The sequence below is a fragment of the Alligator mississippiensis genome, chromosome 10, assembly GCF_030867095.1.
Source record: "Alligator mississippiensis isolate rAllMis1 chromosome 10, rAllMis1, whole genome shotgun sequence".
Classification (NCBI taxonomy): Eukaryota; Metazoa; Chordata; order Crocodylia; family Alligatoridae; genus Alligator; species Alligator mississippiensis.
In genome coordinates, this window is record NC_081833.1 from 61,476,773 (window position 1) to 61,500,300 (window position 23,528).

Sequence of the window (23,528 nt, forward strand, 5' to 3'; positions counted from 1 at the left end):
TCAAATGTAATGCACAAGCCAGTGTTTTCAAATTTAAGCCATCTTTAAACATCCTTAAGGAGTAAGAAAAGGGCAAAAACGCAGTTTGCCATTTGCATCTCAGCTCACCTCTAAATGCTAACACAGTATAGACAACAATAGTTGATTGGTAAATACCGGTATATAGTTGATGACTGATATACATACATACACACACATACATATACATATACACATACACCAGTATTCATGGAATTTGCAGAAGTGTCTCCCATTCCTCCTCCTGTCTGAACTATAACATCTTTGTAAAAACAGAAGATGAATAGTAAAACAATAAAACATTTTTTAAATAAAGCAAGAGATAAATAATTCTTTGCTGGGATGATAATGCAGGCACTAATTCGCTCATATAACCCTCTCACAGACAGTGAAAGTAACTGGAATAGCAGGAAAAGAACTCAAATGTTCAAGTGTCACAACCTGTGTTAAATCCAATGCATCATGATGCCTGTGGTTATTACCCATCTTTTTTCTTTTAATATTAGAACAATGTTGATCCATACATGCTTTAGTTAGTTATAGGCACATTCCAGACTGCCACACATTTGGCACATCCCACCATCAGGTCCAGCTACCTGCCTAACCTTGGTTGGTTTGTGCCTCTTCTTTGGTTACTGTCTTCATGTTGCCACTGTTTCATTCTTTTTTAACTGCTTATGCCCCAAACCTATTCTTGCAGAAGTCAGTAGTATAAGTCTACCATTGATTTCAATCAGCTTTGGATTGAGGCCACAGTAAGAAGCTATGAAACATTTTTTTTATAAAGATTCACTTTGTAATATACTCCAATGACCAAATAAGTCAAAGTGATGAAAATGTTAATCTGAGCTAGATGTGGAACTCTCCATCTTCTTGACTTTCCTAGCATGTGTGAACTCATTTTAAAAGGTGACATATTTTTTCAAGTCTACATTAATAGCTCAAAATAAAAAGTAGCATCTTATACTGAATAATAATTGCTTGCTAGAACTGTTATCCACCTGGGCTGTCCTTTTCTGGCTGATCTCAACAGTGGCCATGTTGTATTCATCCTATAAGCGAAGTACATATTTTTAAAGACAGCAACCCAAGTGAAATGCCACAGTTTGCCACAAAACTCTGCAAAAGGAAAAGGTGCATAGCATGCCACCTGTGTGAGGAAATCACATTCTACAGAGAGATGACTCTTTTTATAGGGACTAGAGCAAGGTGCGCCTGTTAGTAAATGAAAAATGGGTCTGGGGGCAAAATGAACCCCCTGTGTGTGTAGCCTGCCCTATATAAATCCTCAAAACAGGGGACTGAAGCCAATTTCACCCCTATAAATATAGGAATATTGTCAGATGTTTTAAGAGGAAGGACTTGGTATACCTAGGCTGAAAAGACAGGTAGGGCGTTAACATACCTATCACATTACTACTACTATTTTTTTTCAGTCGTGCAAAGAGTTCCTCCTGTGGTAGGAACCTGGGAGTGTCACACTTGTGTCTTCTGTAGGCCAAGTCCATAATAGCCATGACAGGCTCCATGCATTCCTTCCAGCAAGCACCCTATATGCCTTGCACACTTCTCTCAGTCCCCCTGCAAATCTAGCAGTTCTCTTCAGCATCATGTCAAAGACCCCCGTGCCTCTTCAATAGCCAAAACACCCATGACAGTTCCCTATTTGCATCCTGATGCAAAGGCTCTATGCAGTTACCATCCCTAAGTGACTCTGCCCCCATTTACTTCTCCCCTCATACCAAAGTCTTCATATTCCCCCTTTCCCATCTTCATTGCCTTCCCCTGGGTCCTGACCCCATCCTAAATCCCAGACTTTACTCCACTTTCCCCAGAGCCCTGCCTCTCCTTTCCTATCTCTGGGCTTCCCTCAGCACCATCATTTTCCACCTGCCTTCCTTTGCAGCTGTCTTATTTGCCAACCAATTCCACTCACTTCTGCATCTCTAGAGCCCTGCTTATATCCTCATAGCCAAGACCACCTGAAGTTTCCACTTGCCAATGAGTATTAGAGTTATTCATGCTCAAGACATAACATCAAAGATGAACCCATATCAAAAAATCTAGATAAAATCACCTCCAAACCATGGGGAATTTAACATCTAGATCTGGATTTGCTAGCTCAAGCTCATCTCTAGCTCTGAAGTTCACATAAAGCTAAGATAAAAAGAAAAAGATAGGAAAAAAGTCATTATGCTAGTGCAGGCACTGTGTATATGATATGCTGCAATGCACTTCATTTTATAATTTAGCTGAATGGAGAATGGTATGAATAGAACTACTACCATTAAACTGTACAAGCTGTCAATAGTGATAAATACGCTCTCGTTTAGTAATTTCTTGGGTCTTTTCTTCTATCAGGACTGCACTTCCAACAACAATCAGGATGGAAGAATAAGAAAAACTACCGCAGATGAATTGTCAGTGGTAAAACAGAGGGGTTCATTATATCCACCTGAAAATGCACCAACTATGCTTCAAAGCAGAGACAGAAGCGAAAACAACATCATGTTTCTGGTGAAAGACCATCAGAAAAAAGGTGCAGAAACTAATTCTATCAGGTTCCATAAACGGAGGAGGAGATTTGTAATTAAAAAGAGTCCTATTCTGATTGCCATGAACAGTTCCACTCTCAACCTGCCTACACTTAAGTCTGAGGACAGAAACAACGACAAGTGGAAAAGTCTCTATCAGATCCAAAAACAGAGGAAAAGAATAATGAGAGAAACTTGCTCCAAATACAAGAGTAACAACAGAAGGATAATCACTCCCTATCACGTTTCTAGAATATTTGTAGAAGACAAATACAGAATTTTATACTGTGAAGTTCCGAAAGCTGGCTGTTCCAACTGGAAGCGGGTGCTCATGGTTCTCAATGGTCTGGCTTCCTCCACGAAAGATATACAGCACAATACGGTACACTATGGAAATTACTTAAAAAGGCTGGATGGGTTTGATCGCAAAGGAATTTATCACAGGCTTAACACCTATACTAAGATGCTTTTTATTCGTGAACCTTTTGAAAAGCTGGTATCTGCATTTCGGGACAAGTTTGAACATCCAAACAATTACTACCACCCTGTTTTCGGAAAAGCCATCATTTCTAGATATCGTGTCAATGCCACCAAAGAAGCATTAAGGACAGGTTCTGGGGTCAAATTTAAAGAATTCATTCAATATCTTCTTGATGTACATAGACCAGTGGGCATGGACATTCATTGGGATCATGTCAACAGGCTTTGCAGCCCATGCTTAATAGACTATGACTTTGTAGGGAAATTTGAAAGCATGGAAGAAGATGCAAACTTTTTCCTGCATTTAATTGGTGCTCCACAGAATTTGACTTTCCCTAAATTTAAAGACAGACATTCTAATGAAGAACGAACTACCACTAAAATTACACAGCAGTACTTTGCACAGCTTTCCCCTTCTCAAAGACAACGCAGTTATGATTTTTATTATATGGATTACTTAATGTTCAACTACTCAAAGCCTTTTGAAGATTTATATTAATTTAAGAGTAAAAACAGATACTTGTAGGATTATATTTATCGATTACATAACATGTCCGGGCCTTGGTTCATTGATATACTCTAGAAGCTCATCCCTTTTCTATATTTTCAAAGAATAATCACTGAATTCACTTAACACAGTAAAGTCTAAAGCTTTTCATATATTAAAAAAAAAAAAATCTCATTTTGGAAAATTCATGATAGAGGAAAAAATGTTGACTCTTCCTCTATTAAAGGGAAAAAAGAAAGTATAAAGTATGTGTGATTCCATGTGGCTTCTACTAGATGTTACTCTCTCTTTAGTAAAGGGTCAATTGAAGAGCATTTCTGCAGCATTAAAAAAGAAATATAGAACATACACCTAGAGCATAAAGTGATGCTTACTTCTGCACCTGAACTGTCTCTTTTAAATCATAATTTTTTATGATTTCTCAATATTAAATATTTATATATCAGGGCTACTAAATAAAGTACATGATTTTGCATTGTGGTGGTATTGGCTCATGTTTGCATTGGGCAGGGGCAAAATGCAGAATAAAGAAGTAGAGAAAGTGGTATGGTGATAGTTCTTTACAATTTCCATAACAGAGAAAAATAGTTTTATAATCAGATTTATAATTCTTTGTAATCTTCAGTGCGTGCAGCCATTCACCAGGTAGAATTAATAAATTTGAAGATAAACAAAGATTTATTTACTCGGTGACTTCTGAGTTAATCAGAACTAAAAAAAAATGTATTACAGTATAATGTTCAAACGTACCCGTGAAAACAAGTAATGCTTAATGACCATTTGAGTGCAGTATTAAACCAGATGTTGCAATTCAGAGTGAGGGTGTCTCCTTCCCTTCCTCATTTCCCTTATGGCACATTCATCTTCAGGAAGATAAAATGCAAGAGAACATTTACATCTTTATGCAGGTTATTAAGATTCTTTTAATCCTTTGCATTAACATAAATCTTTAGTTTAAGATATGTAGTCACCAAGAATATGGAATGCCTCCTTTAAAGTAGAACGTAACAGCAAATAAAAAGAACTAACTTGATTGGCAGAAAGTTTTATTTCTACAAACAACTGGGTTATTATTTTGGTTACAATTAGATCCAAATTCCCAACAAAAAGGAAAATACGTGTTTACATTTCAGTTTGGTTTATTTTCTGTATTTAATTTAAATTTTGCTGTTTCATCATTAGGAAACAAATTAGGAGATTTACAACAAGAAGGCAACAGAATATAGAATCACAGAACAGGGCTGGAAGGGATCTCACGAGCATGGGCAACTGGTGCCACCTTAGTCAGGGGGGGCATGTGCCCCCACTGCAACCAGTCCCACCTACTGGATGGGGGGATCCCCTGCAAGTGATACCGCCAACTGGAGGGCATCCCCCACAGGTGAGAGTGGGGAGTGTCCCGGGCAATCCCACAACAGCCAACTACTGTGGCCAATTACTGTGCTTGCTGCAGCCGCTTCTGGGAGCAAGCGCCACTCCTGAAAGTGGCTACAGTGAGTGCAGCAATTGGCTGGCATTTGGGGGGGGGGGGGGGGGCCACCAGCGTTCCCACCTGCCCCCCCACCCATTGCCTAAGTGGTGAGCGTGGCCATCAGGGGGTGCACCAGCACTCTCAGAGGGTTCACATGCACCCCTGTGCACCCCCTACACATCACCACTGCTCACAAGGTCATTTGGTATAGCCCCCTGCTTAAGGCAGATCATCCCTGTCTAAACCATCCCAAATAAATGTTCATCTAATCTGTTCTCAAAAACTTCCAGTAATAGAGATTCCACAACCATGAAGGTGTCCTTCTGGAAAATCCTTCCTAATACCCATCTTACATCTCCCTTGTTACAATTTAAGCCCATTACTTCATACCTTGTCTGCTATGGATCCAGAGAATAGCTAATCACCATCCTCTTTATAAAAATGTTTTTTAATATTTGAAACTGTTAGCAATTCTCCCTCTCAGTCGCCTCTTGTCTAAACTAAATGGCTAAGTACAGACAGTCAAAAAGCCCGCGGTTGAATCGATTCAATCTTTGCAGGTTAGTCTAAGCATGTAGATTGAACCTATAAGCAAGTGAACAGATATTCACTTTTGATTCCAGAAATGCAGCCATGTGCCTGCAGTGGCCCAGGCCAGAAGGTGGGTGTGCTAGAGCATGCCTCCCTGCTCAACTGGAACAGGGCCTGGGCTAAGGCTAGCACACCCACTCTGCAAAGTCAGGCTTGTGGGGGAAGAACAAAGCATCCTGGGAAGCTGGGAGACTGAGTTAACTTGAATCTGAAAGGGACCTGTGACAGAAGTTAAATGAACCAATTTAACCTAAATCTGTCAAGTCTAACCTATATCAATCACATACTACATCCATCCAGGTTTATCTTAAGCTGGTTTGGGTGATTTTGAAAGCAGTTTATATGCACTGAACTTCTGTTATGTTACAGATCTGAACCAGTTTCTGATCATTTACACTCGTTTACATGTAACTTCTGTCCCTAGCCATAAGCCCAATTCTTCCAAACTTTCCTCACATACCATGTTTCATATATCAATCATTTTAGTTGCTCTCCTTTGGACTCTTTCCAATTTGTCCACATCTTTCTTGAAATGCAGTGTCTAAAACTGGACACAGTACTCCAGCTAAGATTTCATAAGTGCTGAATAGAGTGGAAAAATTATTTCCCAGGATTTGCATCTGATACTCCTGTTAATACAGCCTAGCATGCCATTAGTATTTCATGCAATAATATTACAGTGTTGACTCATATTCAGCTTGTAGTCCACTTTAACCTTCAGTTTCTTTTCTGTAGCCTAGTTAGCTGTTTCCCATTCCAGTTGATTTTTCTTCCTTTCCTAAGTGTACTATTTTGCACTTGTTCTTATTGAACTACGTTCTATTTATTTCAGACTATTTTTTTCCAATTTATCAAGGTCAATTTGAATTCTAAACCTGTCCTTTAAAGTGTCTGCAACCCCACTACACTTGATGTCATCCTCCAAATCATTAATGAAGATATTGAACAGTATTAGACCTGGGGCAGATCCCTGGGGAAGCCCTTCTGATACATCCTCCCAAGTTGGCATTGAGTCATCAGTGACTATTCCATGTTAACTTTGGCTAGCCTACAGGTAATCAGTAAGTGCCTAAATTGAAATTGAAGGCTACAGTTATAGATATAGGCAAGAGCATCTTGGGGAATGGTGTCTCTCTCAATTATTACACCATCTTTGGCATCTAAATCCTGTTACATATTCCAAAAGGGGATAGCATTCTGATTGATATAATTAGATTTGGATATTGCTGGGACAGCATAGAATGGGGATAACCCCATTTTGACTTTGGTTGCCATGGGCATACTATGATTACAGCAGCATGCAGGGGGAGACATCAAGGACAAGTAAATTGAATACAAACTTCATTGAAACCCAAAGATAAATGTCATAATATCAACCTGGGCAACCTTCATATACCTTGCCTGGACCACATTTACATATGCAGCACCTGTTCCTATTTTAGGTTCATCTAGCTTAATATCCTGTCTTAGAGTCCCAGAAAGTAGATGCCAAGTGGAAGAACATATATGGGAGAGAGATACATATGGGGCAGATCCAGAGGTCCTCTGCCCCCCTTCCTTTGTAGCTTCCATCCTTCAGAGGGTACCCAAAATTTAATAGAGCATTGCCACTAACATCACCCATTCATTAGCATTTATAACACATTCACCTCAGTAAGTTACCATGAAAAGCATAGTAAAAGGTGGTTAAAACTTGACATAGTTACTACGTATAATTTCCTTAAGCTTTCTCAGAAATGAGAACATGTTCACAGTTTTTCTGCACAGCATCATAATCTGTTCCTTGTACAGCTAATCTTATGACAATGGGTTAAATACTGGTCACCTACTCCTGTTCACTAGACCCAAGCTTGAGGCCTACTCACACCAAGCTTTTCATTTACCGGCCTTTGCTTCTTTTTGGCTGCCTATATCTCATGTTCTAATTGAAATAGGTCAGAGCAGACTCAATTAATCGAGTCTGCTCCACGTTCTTATTAGAATACTCCAGCATTGCCGCAGTGTCACGTGCATTTAAACCCCCATATGTTTTAAAATAGCTGCGGGGTGTTTTATCTAAATCTCATCAAACAAGGTTTACAGGAAGTGTCCCATGGTCATTTTTAAAAGTGCAGGGGCTTAAGAAATGTGACCCTATGGTGTTTTAATTAGAGTGGCTGGCCAGGAACTGCACTAATTAAAATCATGTTCCATCCCCCCCTCCACCCACCAAGCAAGCATATAGTCAGACTTTGTTTCCTACTTGCACTACAGCCTGGCTAATTTCTATAGCAACAGGCTACACTAGAAGAAATCTGGAAGAATAACTAACACAAAGAAAGAACATGATAAGACAGTTCTTTAAAGATACAAGCTTGCTTTCTACAAGCTAATAAAGTTTGCTTATATAGGGTTTGATCCCAAAAAGTGCCAAAGGAAGCACAAAGGATCAGAAGGCAATGTTACCACTGTGTCTGCAGACACATATCTGCATAGTGCTGAATCCTGCTCCCGTTCAAGTCAGTCAATGAACTTCCATTGAAAGTAGAAGTGGGCTTTAGGGGTGTGCAAAACGGGCCGTATTCAATTCGGATTCAGTCCAAATGAGGGAACAGTGATTCAATTTGCTGATTTGGATCACTGTCCTGATTCAATTCAGCCAAATCCAAATAAGAAGATTCAACCCTGATTCAGAGAATCAGTGGTCCGGCCATAGACACATCTTTAAATGTTTTTTCTACATACCTTGAGGTACCAGGTGGGGCAGAGGGAACATCCCACAGGAGCGTGCCCCCTTCCCTCCCCTCCCCCCCATGTGCTCAGCAGCATACCTGGAAGTGTACTGGAAGTACTTCCGGTCCACTTCTGGGTCCACTGCCGAGCACATGGGGACCCCCCTAAACTCCCCCATCACAGCAATCAGTTGTGGGGGGATCCCGGGTGCCCCCCAGACCCAGGAGGCACTAGTTGCTGAGCCAGGGGGTGGGGGCTCCCCCATGTACTCCCCGGTGGACCTGGAAGTGGACCAGAGGTGCTGGTCCACTTCCGGGTCTGCCACCGAGCACACTGGGGACCCCCCCACACTCCTGTGGGACACTATCTGCCCCAGCATCTCAGCGCTCATGAGCCATCTGGTACCTTGAGGTATGTAGAAAAAGCATTTAAAGCTGCGTCTGTGTCCTAATCGCCAAATCTTTCCGAATCTCTCCAAATTGATTCAGAGGGTTCCGACTCAATTTGAAGAAATTCAAGGGTCTCCTGATTCAATTCAGATTTGGAGATACAGCCACTAAACTGGGCCAAATCTCCACCGAATCAAATCAGTGACCAAATCTTCTCACAGCCCTAGTAGGCTTGTATATTCATTCATTTTTATGCAGCCCTGATAGAGCAAAAGTAGGGAGATGCCTAGTAGATCTGAGACAGAACTAACATAAAACTGGAAGTTGTTTGTATTCTGACCCTTCCTGAGCTAGAGGTAGCAATTTAAGAGAAAGAGAGGAGACTCCAACTGCATGGGACACGCTACAGAAGTAGCTTCTTCCTTCCTTCTTACAGTTGTTTTTAAGCCTGGTCTACATACAGTTTGCACCAGCAAAAATATTTCTGTTACAAGTATATGTTTCCCCACTCTTTTTTTGGGGGGGGGGGCAGTATTAGTAAATGCTACAAGTCTATCTTCAAAGATTTCAAGAATTTTTCATTTTGCAGAAACTTTCAAATTTCAGCTTCTCATTCTGCTTGGCACTAAGAAATAACTTCAGAATGTCAAAATCTTCTATAAAAGGAAAACTTTTTTTGAATGTTTCTGGTTAGAAGAGCTTAGCCAAGGTGTTGGCTGTGCCTAAATGCAAGCTTTGGTGCCATTGAAACAAAATTAAACTGTACTTTTATGGGATCACAACCTTAACGTCCCTTATTTTAATTCTTATGAGTTCCTGATTATTTTCTCCCTTACTTCTTTTCTCTGTATTTAGTCTATTGGTATATCTACTGTGACTACATTATAATATAGTAATAATCAAGTTAATTGTAAATCATTAGTCTGCTGTCAGAAGTCATCTAGTCACAACAGCCTGGAGCTCTGCACCTCTCAGCTTGCAAGTGGAAGGGAAGGAGGTGCAGGGGGAAAAAAAATAAAATAAAAAAAATCAGCAAATCTCCACGCTACTACAACCAACAGTTCCTGGTACCCAAACAAACTAGTTTACTAATAATTTGGGTATCTCTTCATTGCAGCACTTTATGCAGAAAGTAGACATACCTACTCTATAATCCAGATTTGCTATGCTACTATTTTTGTGACAGAGTATAAGTAACAAAATGCCCAGCATGCCTACCCAGGACTGCCACTTTCCCAAAGACCCCACAAGATGCGAGGCTTTTGAATAACAAGGCATTTAGTCTGCATGCAGCTCTATGGATGAGAACCTAGCTACTGAAGTCCTCTGCTGGTGAAGGTTCTCAGTCCTCAAGCCTGACTTCTTGTTAATTTGTTTGTTCATATTCATGTAACGGGTGTGCTAAAGTAGAAATCAGATGCACAGAAACAGAATGGATGTGATATACCAACTATCCGCCCTTTCATTGGTGTCTTAATTTTACAGATTCAAATCCATCTAGAATTCCTTACTGATAGAGTCCAATTTCAGAGCCAAGTTCAGTCCTCCATTATACATACTCCATTCCAGTGCAGCTGGGCCTACCTATTCATGAATGCCTTCAACAAGAGAAGTACCATATATTAATCGCATACAACATGCCCCAGAATAAGATACACATCCTGTTTTTGAAAGGCAAAATAAAAAGGACAAAAAAAGGATTCCCCTGTAGTAAAGAGCCAAGTGACAGCCACTAGGGAGTTGAAGCTGCCCATTGTTTTGTTCCCTGTAGATCAGGTACAGTTATTTCTGCTTTCACCCAGCAAAAGCTTGAGCAGCAGAAAATGCTGTTACCATATTTCCTTGCACACTTATTTCTAGCAGCTGTTTTTTTGGAGAAAAAGTATGTGAGGTATGCAAGTAAAATATGGTACATTACCAATGAATGGCCATGGTTTAAGATCTGCTCAAGTGCAACTGGACGACAATATAAAATTATGAGCATGTTACCACTGATAGTAAAAACAATAATCTAACAACGCTGGTCCACCTTTCCAAACTAGACAGTAAATAATTAACCACTAGTACATGTAAAATAGACCTAAAAATACTTAACTTAGAAATACCCTGTATCTTGAGCCCATTACAGTATGTATATAAGAAATTCTCTAGGAAATGTGCATATAATTTTTGTTTCTCAAATAAGACACATCACATTGATTTCGTCACATTTCGTCACAATTTCATCACATTGATTTCGTTCTATCAGAATGCGTACATTTGTTAAGGGCACCCCTGTGGCACTGTAATTTTAATACAATATAAGAATATTATAATTTCTTTATACTGGTACAGACCAAGTGGAAGAAAAGAGGTTCTATTTTGCTGATCTTCTTAAATATCTATATTCTTTTACTAGCCAATTGCCCATTATGAATGACACAGTATTTACATGGGCCCCCTGCCACCCTTCAGAGCTGGCCATGTAAACAGTGCCCCCACTGCCACCATCACCACCGCCTCCTCCTCCAGCATGGCGGCTCCCTCCCCCGACCCGCCTCCACCTCCGTCTCCTCCCGTGGAGCAGCGGGGCTTCCCCGCCACCTGAGGATGCAGCAGCAGCAGCTCCCTCCCCCTGCCATCACCTCCCATGGAGCAGTGGGACTTCCCTCCATCTGAGACAGCGGCGGCAGTGGCAGTGGCTCCCTCCCCCCACACCCACCTCCACTTCATCCTGCAAAGCAGCGGGGCTTTCCTCCACCTGAGGCAGTGGTGGCAGCAGCAGCTGCAGCAGATCCTCCCATCCCTGCACCTGCCCACCTCCACCTTTGCCTCCTCCCATGGAGCATTAGGGCTTCCCTTTGCCTGAGGAGACGGCTTCAGGGGCTCCTTCCCCTGCCCACCAGCCTCGGTCTCTGCCCATGGAGCAGCAGGGCTCCCGCCTCCCTGCCCAAGGCAGCAACAGCTTCTCCCCTGCCTGAGGAGGTGGAGCCCCTGCAGCCGATTGCTGCTGGCCCTCTGGGCAGGTCATGCGCAGTTGCCCAAAAGCATTAGCCAGACAGACACACATACTAAGCCCTTTATTATATTAAAATAATTTGGATTATCTGACTCCTACCAAAGAATATCATCTCCTATATATCTGTGCAGCACCTTCAGGCTCTTGGCATTATAATTCAGCGCTAGCAATATGTCTATCCCCGCATAACATGTGAAACATAAGAATAGCCTGTCCTGTCCTAGAAAACTTCAAGTCTGAAGATAAGAAATATGCAGGGAAATACTTTTGCTTTGAATTAGTTCCTCTTATTTTGATATGTCACTTCTCAAGGACCTCATGGAGATTTGTGGGAAGAGATTTAAAGGAGGAGATGGTAACTCGAAAAACAACATTCAGATTTTCTTCCCAGACAACTTTATTCTTTTAAATAAAGATAATTAACAATATAAACAGTTAAGTAATAATATTCACTATTATAATGTGGAAAAATGTATAATGAAGTAAAACCACTTAGTCTTCATATTTAAGGGGAAGGGGGTTGTTTTTTTACTTTATTGATACTATGGTCATGCACAAACACTGCAGGGTTTTTTCATTAGTTAATTATCTGCTTTTCATTTTTTCAGCATCCCAGGAACCACATTTTCCATATTAGTTTTACGTTAAGTCAATTGAAATTAATAGTCTTAAATTTAATTATTTATATCAGTGTAAGTGAAAGGCATGCAAATATGTGCACACATACAATGAAAAACAGATTGTGTGTGTGTAATCCCATATATATGGGCTCTATATCCATTATAGCAGGGGTTGTAAATGAGGGGGACCCTTACCCCTGGGGGTACTTGGGAAGGCCTAGGGGGTATGCGCAGGCAGGTGGGGATGGAGTGCCACCGCCCCCCACCCCGCGCTGCCACATCCCAGGAGCAGGGCCAGGGTGGGACAAGGGCAGCGGCGGGGCGAAGGCACCACCCGGCAAGCTGGACATGGGGAGGGGAAGCTCGCACACAGTGGCCACCACCCAACATCCCACACTACTGCTGTTCTGCATCTGGCCATGTGCCCCCTCTCCCCACATCCGGCCACCACAGGGACACTTATTAAAAATGGTAGAAAACCCCTGCATTGTAGAATATTATCTATATCTAGATAGATAGATAAGCTTTAAATGCCAATACATATGTTTGTATAATAAAATACACACATACATGTGCACAAAACATACAAATTACCATCTCTATTGTATGTGAACATAGGCATATCTATTCAGGGAACTATAAATAGAGAGAGAGATTTCAATATCAGCATTCACAGATAATCTAGCAGGGAAAAAATTCTTCCCTGCATTAATTTTATGATTTATCTTTGTGGGAATACACAAACCAGTGGTACAACCATTTCAAATAGTTAATCTTGGTTATTGATTCATTAATTCATATTATTGTATTGGGATGGCTTTAGTCATGCTCTTACTTGCCACATTATATTGAGGTATTACTCCAAAAATCTTACAGACTTTTTTAATATTACTTTATTTTTTTAATGTGTATTGCTTGCAGAGTAATTCCTTTTTCCTACCCCCAAAACTAACAAATTACATAGGTATCTGGACAAAATGTAGCGGCCACACGGAAGAGAAATAAAACTGAATTGGGAAACTGCACAAATCTCAGCCTCGGCTATAAACTGTGTACTCCATCAATATCAAAGCTGTAGCATCTGCAGGCAGCAGTAACTTGTTTCCAGAGCCACTGCAGAAGACGGGTCAGAGCACAGCTTGCTCATGTTGATGCTGCTTTAAGGGATTATTTTAGGTTGATGCTGCTATTTGTGGTGTCTTCAAAGCCACAGCCTGCACCTAAAGATGCTTGAACAATGACTTAAAAAGTGTCCCACATTTCACATGGCAAGAGGCGCACAATTCATTTTCCTCCCAAAAAGACAGCTACCAGTGAAAAAGGTCCATAAGCTCCATCAGCTAGGTTGTGACAGCACAGCCTAGCAGACAGACCTGTAGGCAAACATTTCTTGATCTTGTGCAAACTCTGGTATAATTGTACTGCACGGAATATACACAACATCTCAAGCAAAAGAGACAGATAATTTGCTTGCATGGCCATTGTAAATGAGAATATTAGCACTTAAAGTGGACAACCGAGTGCTTGGACACACAACACACTTCCACAATTGCAATTGCACCAGGCCTTCATCCAGACAGGCAAGTAGCTGCACACCGTACGCTAGCACTGTGCCTCTGCACTAGGCAGCTGAAAGCAAGTAATGCCCTGTTTTCCTTGTTCAGACAGTTGCCCTTGGACACATGACATACTGGTGTATGTTTTATCCCGATTTTCCATAGGAATTCTACTCTGGGTTCAAATAAATTACCCAGGTTCTAGGGGTAGCCATCGTGCATGTCTGCTCTTTGTTAGCACCAGTGGAATAGCCGATTACATCAGTTCAAAAGCGTTGTTGGCCCTCGGGTTGAGTCAGGCCTCTTGCACTCTATTCCTAGCCCTGCTTTCTGTGTCACCTCTGAAGCAATGCGTTAATCTAAAGTTTTCAGAAGTAGCCACTGATTCATGGCACCGACATTGTTAAAATACTCTGCCAATAAAGCAGTGGATTGTAATTTTGGAGGTGCCACACTACACTCCTTTAGGTGTCACCAACATGGCCTGAGCTTGCCTGCATTGGTTTAACCCCCTGTAACGTGGTCATAACACACAGAAGGGGCTTAATTAGCATTTTAAATGAGCTTTAAGGTCCTTAAATGAAAGGAATTATGCAGGTATTGCATAAAGCACAAAGCTAGTTAGGGATGACAGGTGCATAAGAGGCTTGTTAGATCCTGACAATCCATTTGGATAACCACCAGCTCAGGCAAAACACGTTTACTGTAGCAATACTACTTTCCTTCCCTTAATTCAGATTTAAGGATATCAATTGTTTCATAAATGTGAGCCATATGACTTGTATCTCCTGTTCTAGGGCCAAATGGAGCCACTCAGCTATTTTAGAAATATTTCACAAACTGACTCAAATAAGAACAGCAGAGCTGTCAACTTCTTAGTCAAAATAAAAGAATAATGGCTGTGAAAGCCTAGTGTGTACATACATCTGAGAACAAAGAATTCAGCTGGGTGCAGAAGGTAACATATATATATATGCATCAGATAATTCCTGCGTAGGCTGATCTTTGACATCATTACCCAGGCAGACTTTACCGAGTAATGACCTGTTCTCAGTTTTATCCAGGGGAACTGACAAATACGTTTTCCTCTAGCATCTACCCCATTTCCATTTGTGCTACTAACTTTCCTCTTCAGCGCACACGTTTAATGGAATTACACTAAAGATGAATTTATTCCATTAAATTCATAAGTTCGTATCACATAAAAGTATCCTTCCTTTGATGCTCAAGTTCCTCTCTGTCCCATTCTACCACTGCAGGCGTGCTGGCCCACATCCCATCCTGCTTCATGGGATTCCCTTTCACCAGTGCACAGTGATCTTTACAATTGGCATTGCCTTTTTGTAAGATCTTCAAATGATATCATGAAATTATGGGCAGAAAAAGGGGCTTGCGCAGCCACATCCATCCAGGCAGCCAAACTTTTCTAAAGTTTAAGAATATTCTGATGTGGGATTTCTGCCTGGACCCATCTTTAGTTGACATGTCAGGTCCAGCATTCTTCAGGCCAACACATCCAAGCACACGCACTGACACCAACAGCAAAGGATGTTCAGATTAACTTCTACTAGCAGAAGCAACGGCCCAAGGGGACTACACAAGAGCCTGTCCCAAATCATTACACACTAGTGGAGGCTGCTCCTTAGCTAACAAATGAAAGCTGTAGGCAACAGCTCACTTTCAGATTCACAATGTTATATAAATATACGATATGATCAAACAGGAATCATTTTGCCATTGTTTAATAAGTGCATTCAGTCAGTTAACTTTATATAGAACTCGTATGAAAATGAATATTAGCATATGTACAGGTACATATCAAATATTGTTGAAGATTATGGGGAACATTAGAAATGGTTGCAGTTGCTGTAAGTGGTCATAACCCACTGCAGACCTAGTTTTGCAACCTTGATGTATTTTAACACAACACATGGTCAGTCAGAGCATAGGTGAGAGTTTTCTGGCATCTAGAGCAGATGACTGGGAGATGGGCTTGGTATGCTCTATTCCCCACTTTGTCTCCAAATTACTATTGAACCTGGAACAAGATCACTTTGTTTTGTCTCATGTGTGTTTTCCAATCTATACTAGGGAGGTAATTCTTTACAAGGATCTGATAACTGGCATTTTTAAAGCACTTTTTCTTTCCATAGCACCTTTCATCTGATGATCTCAAAGTATCAATATGCTAAGGACAGAGAATACATCTTTTTTTTTTTTGAGAACTACATATTTAAATTGATCTCTCTCCTACATTTAGAAATGGAAACAAAGACGGTCTAAAGCAAGCTAAGCTGTTAATCTCTCTGACCTGACCATTCTTTGACTAGTGAAAAGATGATCAGGATAGATATCACATTAGATATCTTCACTGAAATCCAGAGACTTGAATTCTGGCCCACATGACATTTTTATTCATGAAGGTAATATTTTCTTATAAATCAGGCATGCAGGGTCTACTTCAGAGAGTGTGGAAATTTCGCAGACATAATAGGAGCTGGCTTATGAATTTCACACTTTATATTTGTCTCTTCTTCAGATAATAAAAAAAAAAAGCGGCTTTGCTGTACATTGGTGAGCTTCATTATATCACCTCACAGTAATTGAGAGGCAGGTATATACTGTAATCCATGGGAACTTGCAATAGCTGACAATGGTCAAACGTATTTCATCTTTACAAGGTTTTTTTCAAAATAAGTTTTAAATCAATGGTCAGGAATAAACAGAAAAGCTTGCTCTGATCTGGCCAAAGTACTCAGCTCAGGAAGAACCATGTAGAAAGGTGAGAAGAATTGATTTTAACAGAGTCAAATGCATAAAAGACAATATGCATCATGCATTAATCTGGCCCTGCACCTCACTTTTTATCTATGCCTATCTCCATAACAAAGAACCTGCGCCAACAGAAAGTGAAGCTGAGAAGACAAATACTAGATGCTAGTACTAGCGTCACTGCTCACAATTCAGTGCCATAGGCTATAGGGCATGAGCTGCTGCTGGACTGTGCATCATGGGATCTGCCTCTTCTCTTGACAGAGTATAAGCCTGTACTTCTCCAGCACACACCCCTATACAGCTACACAATGCAACCGTCTCCCTGATCTGCGTGGCTGAGCTTCCCCAGATGCAGCTGACAAGACAAAGACATTTGGTCTAACACTACATATTCAGCCTTGGGCTCTGCTAGTAGGGCTAATCCAGCTGAATTCACATGCACTGATAGAGGCTGCTCTAGGCCACAACACAACAGTAGAAAGAAAATAAGCGAGAAGACCTTTTTCAGCTTGATTGCAAAAGGTGGAAAGTGCTTGCAGTTCCTTCAGAGCTATCTGTGGTTGCTCAGCATTTCCAATACAGGACAGTCCACCTCTAAGAGCTTTAATTCCAGTTGTACACCACAGGTCTTCCTGAGGAAAGCTCAATGGATTTGGTTGTTTTCATCATGTCAGAATCAACTGCCTGTACTAGAAGAGCCACAAAAGGAAAGAATTGGGACTGGTTACAAATGATAACATATGATCAGTGTTAAATATATGGCTTGAGATGCCGTAGTGTTTTGCAAGGACAAAATGTACATTTGAGCTAAATGTTGACCTATTGCAGACTTCATGTGTGTCGCATTGCTGATGCACAATGGGAAAAGCAGCCACAGCTACAGGTGTTGCAAGTCTGTCAGTGAAGCACGGCTCTATGTTTCTATCACATATAATTTAAACGCACAAAGATATTCAACCTCAAAAATATAGATTTTCTGGTAGAAATACCAATTTAAAACTCAATTCTATACTCGTGTGTTTGAGTCCAGCTTTCATACACTGTATGGATGGTGATTAAGGCATATATTTGGTTCCAGAGATACAGAAATCTCAAGTCTCAGAAGAACCTATCTAGCCTGAGCCCAAGGTTATTAATCATACCACTGCTAATTGTATATATATATAAAAAAAAACTCCTCCCTCAGAAAATTTGCAAATGTGTCACTGTATTTTGGATATCTTGATTAGATCTCCCTTAATGCACTGTCTGTGAATAATTTGTAATCTATTTAGTACCAATATAAATCTTGCAGAAATGAAGAACTCTAAGCTGGGCCAGATTCACAGCAGAATTTGATAAGAGCTTTCTGCAGGGTTTTCCCAACTGGCTTCCTATAATTAAAGTTGCAGACAGGGTCCATTAGGCTGATTCTGATCCCCCTCATGAATGAAATGCAGAGACCCTCAAGCCTTCACATTTTTAGAGTTAAATCTCACTGGTAACTGGCATCTGTGCTGAAGATTTTGACTGAATCAAGGAAAAAAACGTTACTAAGATTAAAAGCCTGAAGAAAACTGCTCCTCCTTGACATTTTTGTAAATTGTCTAATGTTTCTGCATCTTCCCCTCCAGTCCCATGAGATCACACGACCCCAGAGAATGACAAGCAGGACTGTCCCGAAGGGTTGACTGCAGGAAAGTTACCCTGAAGTAACTATAGGTGTGAATTTAAAGTGCATTAGTTATAGTGCATTCACCCTTACCGGGGATGCTATCATTCAAAGGAAAAGTGGCCTCAGTTCACTTGTAAGTTAATACATAGTGAACTGGCCGGCAGAGTGGCAGGAACCCTCCAGGCCAGACGAAGGGAACTGGGGTGAATGGAAGAGAACAAGAAACATGTAGGTCCATAACCTGTGACAGAGGAGGGAATGAGAGGACATGCTGAACCCCTGAAAGGGAGAACGGGGTGTAATATATTGGGTACACACTGTGCTCCTGATGTGGAGGGAGAATGGAGGACCCTCATATAGAAGCACGAAGGGTGCTCAGCATGAAGGAGAGGTGGGGAGATTGCAGGATGACAGGGTGAAAAGGGAAAGGTGCAAGAAACTCCCAGAGCGCACACCCCTGTGTTTATACACGCACAGCACTGCTCTTCTGACTGAGCAACATTTTGCATCCGCTGCTGTGTATGCGACGGCTCAAGCTTCAGGGTCAGATGGGAGCGCTGGGCCAGCTGCTCCACGGCAGAGCTGCCACCCTGGGCTCAGCCATGAAGGGGCACTGCTTTGTAAGAATTCAGCTAGCAGCGGCGGAGGCTACCTGGCCTCTGAAGCAGCAATTGCTGTCAGCAAGCCCAAGTAAGCTCAGTGCCAGCTGACGAGACATCTCATGCCAGCTTCCAATCCTCACAGTTATCTGAGTGGTCTCTCATCTCCTCTGGCCATCCCTCTGGTGTGAGCCACCCCATCCTTCCTTCCTCCTCCAGAACCACTGCCCCAGCTTCTTTTTTCCAAACCAGGCCTTCACGACCACCCATCTCTTCCATGCCTCCTCTGGTACCTCACCTGCATTTCCTTCACAAACATCTCTAGTCTTGCCTTTTCCCCACACCTTCCCCGCATCCTCAGCAGTGGCGCTGGTTTTCTGTGCTGCAGGAAATTCACCATTTTGGCAAAAACCTGAACAAAAAAAAAATTATTTTCCCATATTTCTTGCAGACACAGGAGTCTATATCATGAAAAGCCTGACTAAAGGGCCTCTTGGGGCCCCCAAGTAGGTCTCCAGTGCAGGGAACCTGGAACTGCAAAAATCCTGGCTTGATCTGAAGGTTTTGAGGTGACTATGCTCCTTGGTGCAGAAATAGGAGCTGAACAAGACCAGGGAGCCTGGAAGCTCCAATGATGCTGTCTGCCCTTCAGTCCTGGATCTCATAAATATTGGGAACCCCAGCCCTAGGCAGTCCCCAAGGCAGGGCTATCCAAGTGCCACCACCCTTGATTTGCAGAAGGTATCCTGCAAGCCTTCCACAACAGGGAACCTAGAAGTGCTGCAGCAGCTGGCTGCCCACCGCTGTGCAGTCTGGAAGCACCAGGGTTGTCAGCCCCCCACCAGAGATCTAGGTGGGGTTTCATGGGAGTCTTTGAGCCAGAAGTGCCCATCAAGCAGAAACAGGGGGGGGGGGGGTGGAATGTCTGAAGTCAACTAGCATTTTCTGACAAAACAGAAGGTTTCCAACAAGATCTAAACCCTGGTGGATGCTTCCCATGGATAATCTTCCCCAGTGTCTGTTCTCTTATTACCTTCCAGAAACCCTCACTCTGTTATTTCCCCATTACTCATCATGATTGAAATGTTTCCAGCCACCCCTGCCTGCCTATCCTAGCCATGCCTCCAGCCCACCCAGACCAACAGAGCCACGTCCCCTTCCTTTATTCATTTCAGTCCATTTGTCCCATACCATTCACCATCTCCTTCTCCCTCCTACACATCGTCATGCTCCCTCCACCCTCCAGCTACTCAGTCTCAGTGATAAAAAGCTCCTCTCTCAGGGAACTGTGCTAAGAATGAGAGTTGTTCGGCTGTGCAGTACTTTCTAGGAAACAGGCAAGAAGCAGCATAACTGCATTCATTTAGAGCTGGACAAGATAGGAAACTTCAAGGTCTCCCTAGGGAGCAATCCTGACCTGAAAGGAGGATACTCAGGAGGACAAGAGGGACCTTTTTCGGTACTTATTTCTATTATGTAGCCTCATTCTATTGCATCTTCTTCTAGAAGACTGACAAATACAATTGATTGGTATCTATTAGCCTGTGACAAATGATGCTAGCCTGGTAAATGGATTTTGAAAGTTACCCTTATCTCTATGGGAATGAGTTCAGGGCATTTTTTCAATGAATACTCAGTGAGGAAAAATTAGTTTACAGCCAAAGGTAGAGTCCTAATTTCATGACAAGTTTCAGTCTCCAGTTTTCTCATTCATTCTTCACTTCTAAAGTCAAGGTTCTATTGGGAGAATCAGTTAATAAGTGTATGGACTGAGATTAAAGGAGTGATGGGCCAGCTCTTTGCAGGAGTTATTTGATTTTTCCAGTATTAAACTCTAGTCAGGCAAAAACCAAGCCCTCTTCTACCATGTATTATATAGCTTTCCACATACTCTTGTGAAACAATAAAAATGGGGGGGGAGTAAATGCAAGTTGAATATAAACTATTATAATGGAGAAATATTTTAAATGAATACAGCATTGATTTTCAAAAGAGTGAGAAGGGAGTTTGGTACATAAATCCAATTGAAATTCAGTGCAGGTTGTGTTCTTAATGCCTTAGACTCATTCAAAAATCCCAGCTACTGGTACCTGATGCCTCACATAGGCAGATGTCTTAATCCAACACAACACTATTAGTAAACGATTGAGTCGTTCCTTCCTCTAGCTACACAGACTGTTCAGCAGCCTTGTGAGGGTCAATAATGATTATGTTGGAGTCTTTTACCATTCAAATCTAAGATGATTGTGGAGGCTAATATTTTTGGTCTACTAATACTCTTCTGATCCTAGTCTTAGAAGAGAAATGATAAAAGAGCAAGATATGGTATGTATTTCATGGTCTAAAACAGCTGGGCTGAGAGACCCAGGGTTACAACTACAGACCAGTTGGTTTTCAGACCCAAAGACATATAGGATTGAGTGCTTGAGTTCTCAGACAACAGACTTGCAGCCATCCAGAGACCTGGTCTGAGCTAAAATGTAATCTAAAGAATTTGCCTATTCTTAGGCAATTTAGCACTTAGCCACTAGTGTTGTCTACCAGTTATCCTTTCATACTAAGCTCAAATGAACTATCATCAGGCTGGGAAGAGTCACACATTCTAACCTGGAAAGAGGACACAGAAGATAGAGATATCTCTTCCCCGAAACTAGGCAGTAAGCTCCCCAGCTGTGGTCTGATTGAAATTCACAGTGCTCCCCTAAGCCACCATGTAGAAAGTCACTGTTTGGCTCAGGGCATTCATATTTTTGACTTAAAGAGTCTGAAGCAAGCCTGACTTTGACCAAAGGTGCCTGCAGCAGCCATATCAGGCAGGATTACAGAGGGTGCATTAAAAAAAAAAGGGGAGAGAGAGAGAGAGAGAGAGAAAGAAAAAAGATCAGCCCCTGTCTTATCCTGTGCTACAAGAACAAGAGATCCCAAGATGAAAGACTAATGATTATCCAAAAAGGAAGCAGTACCGTGTACAGTGTTTGGTCAGCTACAGAATTCACTGCCATTCGTTTTTTTAAAAGAGGCTGAATAATATTCTGATTGTTAATAATGCAGCAAGCCTGGCTAAGATAATAAAAAGGGAAAGCAAAGCTCATATTTCAAGATATAAAATTGTGGGAGGATTAGCTGTCTCTTTCAGAAATCATACCAAAAATGCCTAGGTGTACTATGAGGAGTTTTCCTATTTCCTCTCCCCTGAATTATTAGATACTGGTTATTGCTAGAGGCTAGATTCCAGACTAGAGAGAGCAGTGGGCTTATGCACTACAGCAAATCCTATATAACTCCTTCTAGAATCATTTCTATTGTGTCCTAATGCCTGACTCCAGCCTGAAAGAATAAGGCCATTCTGCTGTCTGGATTAGTTGGTAACAGAGGATATAAACTATTCATGTAAAATATCTTGCTGTAGATTTAATGTCTTTAAAATCCAATGTTCCTATTTTGAGGAAGACAGAGTATAATGTTAGCAGGAAATAAGATTCTGAAATCTAATTAAATTGCTTAACCAAAAGCATTTAAATTATGACACTACATGCTACAGGTATTTAATAGGACTATTATGCACAAGAAATGACAGGGCTTTTACTGTCTGTTCTTTCAATAAATGTGAAAGACATTAGAGGATGCTGCCCTCACCTGGTGGCACAATACTAAGAACAAGAAACTGAAAGAGTTCCTTGTTCAAGTGTTATTTAACTGCTTAAAAGATCAGGTGTATGCCCATGGCCCCGAATAACCAAGGTAGAAGTCTGCACTAGTTGTATGATCAAGATGGCCCGTAACTCAAAATATCTGCTTCTCTCAATGGAGGCATCAAAAGCAGCAAAACCAACTTCAGCCCCTTGTCAAACCATATTCCCCTATTACAGGAGGTGCATCTTTGAGACAGAGTTATATAAAATGATGAGTGAAAAGAGAACTGAACATGTACTAAAAACCTGAGGGAACACAAACCCCAAATCCCCCATGCAGTAATGATTACGAAAGAGGAGTGTTGGCTTCAGAAAATAATATGTGCTTTAGACTAGAAGCTGTAACAATATATATGCACATACTTCAGAGAACAAGAGACAAACGCCCGTTTTGGCAGCTCTGTACTCCACCCCCAACTAGCTCTTCTTCCTCTGAGGAAAGCCAATGGGCCTTGCCCCCTTCCCTACTCCCATCCCACAAAAAGGATGCTTTTAGATACAATGCTGTAGTGTATGAGCACTACTTACATGCATAGTTAACTATAATTGTGTGTTTAAATGGAGCATTTTTCATATACAAATAGTCACAGAGACACTTAAAAGATCACTTGAAATCCTACTGGTCATCTGTGCACACAAACACCTAATGTATGCATGCAAATACAGCTATTTCTCATGCAAATAATGTATACACTTGCATGTGGCCTTAGGTTGCTGCCCTTTTGAAATGTCAGGCCCAACATAAATACTGTCAATGCAGGTTTGTCCCCAGCAGTACCTCCAAGTGCTTTGTCTAAGGTATTGCTCATTCTCATTTGAAACATCCTTAATCCTTTCTAAGATGAGACAATGACCTCCGTGGAAGTTTTTTGTGTCTTGGGAACCACTATGCCTAATCCCAGATTCTCACTACAAAACCTGTTATTACGAC

The 23,528-nt window shown here is 41.5% G+C and overlaps 1 protein-coding gene and 1 long non-coding RNA gene across 5 annotated transcripts in view; one reads left to right on the forward strand and one right to left on the reverse strand.

Annotated features, from left to right (window-relative positions):
• The window catches only part of CHST8 (carbohydrate sulfotransferase 8), a 285,704-nt gene extending 281,691 nt beyond the window's left edge, over window positions 1–4,013 (forward strand). For all 3 annotated transcript variants that reach the window (XM_019492892.2, XM_019492893.2, XM_019492894.1), the window contains one exon: window positions 2,380–4,013. In XM_019492892.2, the coding sequence (XP_019348437.1) occupies window positions 2,380–3,531 (1,152 nt within the window). In that variant the 3' untranslated portion in view covers window positions 3,532–4,013. The remainder of the gene's footprint in view (window positions 1–2,379) is intronic.
• Window positions 1–23,528, reverse strand: part of LOC132243606 (uncharacterized) — a 267,778-nt gene that overhangs the window by 224,589 nt on the left and 19,661 nt on the right. The gene's annotated exons all lie outside the window — the stretch shown is intronic.